This window comes from Phalangium opilio, unplaced genomic scaffold, assembly GCF_054372755.1.
Source record: "Phalangium opilio isolate 3A_F unplaced genomic scaffold, DU_Popi_V2 ptg000002l_1, whole genome shotgun sequence".
NCBI classification, from domain to species: Eukaryota; Metazoa; Arthropoda; class Arachnida; order Opiliones; family Phalangiidae; genus Phalangium; species Phalangium opilio.
In genome coordinates this window covers 11711826-11719018 of record NW_028324144.1, presented here as the reverse complement: position 1 = coordinate 11719018, position 7193 = coordinate 11711826, and the positions used below count along the sequence as shown (strand labels likewise).

General features: G+C 35.7%; 1 protein-coding gene across 1 annotated transcript; it reads left to right on the top strand.

Annotated features, from left to right (window-relative positions):
• The first annotated feature begins 249 nt into the window (after positions 1-249).
• On the top strand, positions 250-4738 carry LOC149719786 (uncharacterized). The gene is made up of 5 exons (XM_089861803.1): positions 250-291; positions 995-1125; positions 1192-1266; positions 3518-3905; positions 3986-4738. Exons 1-5 carry the CDS (start codon positions 250-252, stop codon positions 4736-4738), a joined length of 1389 nt encoding a protein of 462 aa, XP_089717929.1.
• Positions 4739-7193: the final 2455 nt, after the last annotated feature.

The following is a 7193-nucleotide window of genomic DNA, read 5'->3' as shown; positions in this document are numbered from 1 at the left end:
GTTTTCCAAAAGGTCATTAAAACTCGTTGGCTCAGTCTTTTGCCTTCCCTTTCGAACTCCAGGCAACCTTAATATTTTTGCCATAAATTGAATTAAAAGCCTAATTTAAATAACAGAAATTAACCACTGACATGTGTGCTTGTGACTTTGTTTCCCCACTAGAATTGATAAATAATTCATGTTTAGAGGACTCGTGAAATCTACGACTGAAAACCTAAAATAATCCATAGTGAACGGACCGACAGCAACATGAACTTCCTGCGTTTAAACTTCGTCAGTTTCATGGATAAAGTCTGCCTCGGCAAGTGAAGACATGGCTCTTACATTTTTGTGTACCATTCCAATCATACCATCAAATGAACCATTTGAAAGTCGCTTTCCCCAAATCCCATTGGGTTCCTCAACGTAATCAAATATGTAATGAAATTTTATGATTTGTGTCTTTGTTATGAAAACCATAGAACAGATAGCTGTTTGGACAAATATCGGGCCCATCAAAATAATTTCACCCATCATCCTAGGGCTTTTATATTGTAATTTGGTAATTTTAAGCTTTTAAGGCATTAAGTATTGAGAAAATTTATATATATATTAATACCTGATTTTTAGTTTCTTCATAAAATGTTCCAAAAGATTTACCATTGCTCCTTGTAAAGCAAATATTTCACCATTTTCATTTTTCTTCACCAGTCAAAAAGTTAATCGGCGAGAAAATCATTCAAAACACCCTTACAACGCAGGTATGAGGCAACTTAAGAATATCCCAGGCTTGTCCAATACTATTAACTATATTAAGAGTTTATTTGAAGTTAAAATTAATTTATTGACGGTTAATTTCAATAGTAACTAAAAAATATATCCTATGTTTCGCGCATCTTACTCATTCATAGTAGAGACACATTGAAAAAAAAAAAAAAAAAAAATAGAACTAAAAAACTGTTCCAAAACTAAAAGTCGTAAACAATAAAACGGGACTTGTCTTTCTTTTTGAAAGGAGCAGTTTTATGCCAGACCCGCCACTGGGGAAAGAAGGTTTTTTCCGCAGGACGCTCTTAACCGGTTAAAACGGGCCCTGGGTAAAACGTGCCAACCCTGGAAAGCTCATAAGGATCTTTCGATCGATACGTAGGTAGTCTGAAGATCAACTCATTAATAATTAAGTGCAATTAATTCCTAAAATATTTAATTAAGAGCTTACCTCGTATACTGCAGCAAGAAGAGTTTGATTGATGATTGCTCATGTTGGCAAACCCATTTAGTTGAACGGTACAAAATTGTTATTATTTTCAAACGGATGTTAGTTACTTATTCCGCATACTCAGAGATTGAAAGCCTCAATAATTAGATTTTTACTGTAGCATTTACCGAAAACATTTCACAAAATATAACGGACGATCAAATCCATCGTGGCATGATCTCAAACACAAATTATTTATCCTCGATTTTTCAATTAGGCATACATTTTCATCCCTATGTAAAAAATCACTAGGATATTCTGTCAATCTATAACCCCGTCAAAGGAATTCTCTCAAACAGATTCATGTTTTAGGTATATTACTGGCCCAAAAATGTGCAGAATTTCCATAAGCACCCAAGAAAAAGGGTGACCTTAGCTCAGCAAAGACAAATTTAATTAAATCAAACCAATTTGCTTTTAGAAAATAATTTCGATATTTCTTCAATACCTCAACGTTTAACTTTAGAAAATGAAAGAACTAGTTTGTTCGTAGAAACTATACAGTAAAGAAATATCTACCTACTGGAACAATTTCGTTAAAACCTAGTCGTGTAGAAAACGATCAACGCATTACCATATTTACCCAAGTATAATTTCGTTATGCGTATATTGAGGAAAAATACCACTTCTACGCAATAGAGGAAATTCCTTCCTAGGCGTGTTCAGCCTTGACTCATAGATTGAAAGCGTCATTAATTATATTTTTACTGTAGCTTTTACCGAAAACATTTCACAAAATATTACGGTCTGTTAAAACCATCATGGCATGTTCTCAAACACAAATTAATTTCGCTGCTAGATTATTTATCCTCGATTTTTCAATTAGGCACTAGATGTTCGTTGAAAGAACAAAAAGCCCATAAACTGGTCTATTTAATTTCGCTGCTAGATTATTTATCCTCGATTTTTCAATTAGGCACTAGATGTTCGTTGAAAGAACAAAAAGCCCATAAACTGGTCTATTTTCACAAATGTTTATCCCTTAAATAGGAAATCACTATAGATATTCTGTCAATCTATAATGTCACCGAAACAGCAATTTCCCTCAAACAGATTCATATCTTAATTCATATTTTAGGTTATTAATCAACACACTGAAAGGTGAACATACTGGCCCAAAAATGTGTAGAGTTCGTACAAACACCCAAGAAAAAGACAAATATAATTAATTTAATTTAAACCATTTGAATAATTTCGACTTAAGAAAAATAAAGAACTACTTTGTTCATAGAAACTATATGTATAGTAAAGAAGTGTGTATACTTTAACAATTTCGTTAAAAACCTGTCGTATAGAAAGCAACCAACACATTACCATAAGGAGATTATCTCTCTCTCTAAGGGCCCAAGCGCATCTATTAGCAAAAACCTCTAGTTCTGCTAGATGTGACGTTGATTTTGTATAGGGGCTCCTTCCGAATTTTTCGTGAAATTCGCGGGAGAGAAAAATAATTTTCAAAATCAGCCACGACCGATATCCTAAGCCGGTCGTGGTCTAAGCGGTTTGGAATCAAACTAAATCAGGCGGGGAGGGGAGAGAGGAAGGGCTGGGTTTGTTTACATTTCGCAAGCTATGGCTCTGTCGTCTGTCTGTAGTGAGTTATCTGAGACCATCTGTACGGTTGGAATAATGTGTAGCTGGTGGTTGTGCTGCGTGGACAGTCATGGACAAATTAAAAGAATTGATAAGTGAGATAAACGATAAATCAAAGTTAGAAGAACATATTAAAAAAAACCCCACAAGAAATGAAGCTAACATGAGATTATTAGAATCTGATGGCGTGAAGTTAGGCCTTGGCGAGCTTCTAAAATTGGCCTTCCAAAACAAGTCTCTCATGTGTTATTTACGAGAGGTTACTGAAGCCAACGTTAAAGAAAAATTTCTTTACGAAAACTCTCTAATAGATAGTTTTCACACGCGGAGGATTCATACCATTTACACCAGGAGGCCGGGCCATCTGGCGGACAAAAACCCGTCTGCTATTGTCCTCCAGAAAGCCCGGCTTCCTGGTGTAAATGGTATGAATCCTCCATGTGTGAAAACTATCTAATGGCTCTCAAAATTATTTGGAGGAATTATTTAATTTCTACATGGCAGTAACTTTCAGGTAATATATGCTTTTTATTCTTACCTAATTTGTCTTCAAATTCCAGTTTCTACAACATTACCATTTTGGCAGTATCATAACATCAATAAGCACTCTTGTTATTTTGATACCCACAGTACTGTATAAGCATGACTTTTCATTTGATTGTAACTGTTTTTTCGTATATTATTTAGGTTTTCCCAAGAATTTCAATTAGAAAAGCCCAAACCAAAGCCCGATACCGCTACTATTCAAAAGGAAAGTCTCAGTGCTTTGATTAGATTGATTGGTGGGACATTTGAAGGTCTTCGAAAAATCTCTAAAACACAAATGGCAAACCACAGGCTTAAACCGTTAACCAGGAAAAACCACGAAAGAGTGTATCGGTTGACCTTAGCAATTAAAATGACCGATGAAGAGAAAGCGAATGGTGATTTGCCTATAGAACTAGTGAAACGGGACAGAGGAGGCATGTGCTACCCTAAGAAGACATTCTATTCTTATGTAACTGAGTTAAACGACACAATAAGGCGCATTTCAACTAAGGATGGGTTTAAAAAACATGGAAAAAATATTATTATGGTAAGTCTATAGTTTATGAAAGTCTAATTAGGCCTAACAAATGCGTATAATTATTAATATGGGTTGATTTCATAATATAGAATTGTGTTGCTGGAGTAAAACATAATAAAAACATAAGGAAACTATTTGTGGATGGAGTCGCCTCTCTCAACATTGAAAACCAGCTGTCTGATGATGCCGTAAATTTATGTTTTCAAGTATGGACCCGAAAAGTAACTCACGCCAGGATTCAAGAACTTTTCTCTGTGTACTCTAAAAATTTACAATTAGGGGGTCAAACACTCCGAGATAAGTTATACCAATTTGCCAAAAAAGCAGAACTGAAAAAGAAAATCAAAGCTTTGGAGGATTCAGAGGAACTCATAAAACAGACAGAAAAAGCAAGGCCAAAAACTCAAAGGTCCAAGAAAAAAGTAAAACAACTAACAGAAAAAGATAGTGAGCCCATTATCTTAAGAAAAAAATGTGAAAAGCTCCCAACTAAAGCCAAGAAAAAATCTGAAAAGCTGTCAGCTAAAGCTAATAAAGAATCCGAAAAGCTAACAGCCAAAGCAAGAAAGGCAGCAGAAAAACAGGAGCTTAAAGTCAGAAAGGAAATCGAAAAACAGTCAGTTAAAGCCAAAAAGGCAGCCGAGAAACAGGCTGCGAAAGCCAAAAGTGAAGCTGAAAAGCAACTAAGGAAGGCCAAAAAGCAGGCACCTAACCAATCGACAGAAAAGCTGACTAGAAAGGCCAATTGCAAGAAAAAACGTATTCCTTGCAATGAAATTAACGACAATAACTGTGATATTATTATGCCAAGTCAAACAAATAATTATCGTATAGTTAGTTAGTGAGCCTAAACGAAATCCTAATAATACTTACGAAAATAGTCAGCTTACGCTTTGTAACAATGCACTGAATTTTTCACCTAGCATTTGCCACTATTATCACGGGTCTAATAGTCAATCAACCGACGTTGATATGACAAATTATACTACAGCCTACAACTATTCTATTGCAATAAGTCAAGGATCTAATATACATTCAAGAGACGATAATATGACTAATTATCCTACAGAACCAATCTCTACCTACAACTACTCTAGTCCAATATTTCAATCAACCGCTGTTGCTACGACTACAGAAACTATCTGTTCCTACAACTACTCTAGTCCAATTAGTAGAAAATTTATTGATACTGAAACAAGTGATACATCTCTTTCTGTTGTGAAAAAACTTATATTTTTTGATACTATCACTTGTGATTACAATATTTAAGCTGGTTTAAAAGTTAATAAATAAATTGTTTAACTTTGGGTCCATGAAACGTATTTATTCACATTTTAAAAAAGACAATTATATAACAAATTCAGATATCCTTCAAGGAAAGAAATAACTTTTCGTCGCGACAGTCATGACTAGAAACATTGTCACTAACCACATTATGCTTAACATAAACAGATTTAAGTGCTGGAGTGTAATTTAATCCACTTAATTTGCTTCCAGTAGCGTATTTTAGCTGTGAAAAATAAGATTCCATTAATCCTTAGTGGTGCGACAAAATAATCTGGATAGCGAGACAAAAAATCCTTTACAAACATCTGGAAACCAAAAACAGAAATCCTCAGAAGATCCCACGTTTGCCATGAAAGAAAGGACCTCTGTTGCGGGTCTTCTAAGTTTATTTCCGGATCTTTGCCCTTGATTTCACAGGCCCATTCGACGAAATAGCAGTATCCTTCCTTAATTGAAAGCATCGCTTTATTGTCTACGCTTTAAATTTTTTCGTGTGAAAGTAGACCATTTTCAAAGATTTTATTACAGGCGCGTAAATAGTTGCAGCACTCCCTAGCTCGCTTTCTGGCTTCCAATAAATCAGTTTCCTTACTGTAACCAAAGGCATACAGCTCTGCAAGAACAGCTTCTTGTTGCATGATTTTGCTAGGTTTCACATTCAATTTTGTCCACTGATCTCGAATTATGTAGCTATCATGCAATCGGGGAACGGATCTAAGTATAGCCAGCTTTGGCTCTTTCGTCGTCCCTAAATTTCATTTCACGGATGTCTTCCCAGCCAAAATAAGAATCATTCTTTTGAAAACTTTTTGTTCCATTTTGTCTAGATGAACGCAGGGTACTAATCATACTTTTAAGTTCGTGGGTTGGACATACCACCCAGTATATATTCCTATTAAGTAAAAATGGGTTGCGGAAAAATGCTTCAATTTCAAATCCTTTATCTGCATCAGCCATGCTGGTTCCAAAGAACCCTTGTAATTCATGGTTGCTTTAATGGTAGCAAGGTTGGTGCTCGCACCGTCGCAAACCAAGCAAGAGGTTTTAAATCCAAATGCGTTTAGGACTCTTATAGTTTCCATTATGCAACCCATCAGAAGGTTTTGTTTAGCAGAGCTGTCTAAAGTGAAATAAGGCCTTATCAGATCGTAACCTGAAGTTAGGTCACGCCACATGAACTGCAGAACATACGAAGTTGGCCTTGGTGCCATTGAATTAGTCAAAAGATCGCTTAAGAATGGATACTCTGATTTGTCCATCGCAAAACCTTGAAGCATATGATTACTTGAATTCCATAAAACTTTCTCAATGACCTTCACTTCGTCAAATATAAGCGCACCATCACCCTTTGGGGTTCGCTTATTTTCTTTACGCGTCTTTTCTTGAAAAACGTTATACCTTTCTTGCTGCTCGCTTAAATAAACTTGATCGATGCCAGGCTGGTTGTTAAGGTGCTTGGACAGGTTTTTCAAAGTATTCGTACATGGTAGATTTAAAATCTTGAAAGATTTTAAAGCCTTATACGCTGCTGGACTTCTATGGTATATGGCCAATGCTATTCTTAAGGTGATAGTATTCCATCTATTGGCCATGCTTGAATTGTCGCACTCAATTTGATTTTTGAAAAATTCAGCTTTATCGGTTCGGAATGAGTCCTTGTCCCAAAAATTTCTTAGAACTTCGCTGTGTGGTCCAACATATTTTAAAGCCTTATCAACTTCATCTCTATGGTCACGGTTTATAATTTCAGTAATTGTTCTCATTTCTTCTGATTGAGAAGCCCCTAACAAAATACTTCTGTGCGCAAGCTGTGATTCTAATTTCTTAACTCGGTGGTTCAAAAAAGACCTGGCTTGAGAAATTCTTCTCAACCTGATCCTTTTGGTTTGCGGAGTAACATTTGTTAATGGACATTCGCTGTTGATTTTCCTTCTTTTTTCTTTTTTCGTTGGTGTTTCTTCCCGTTTTCTTTTAAAGGGCTTTGCCATCGAATTTGTACTTCTATTGCAG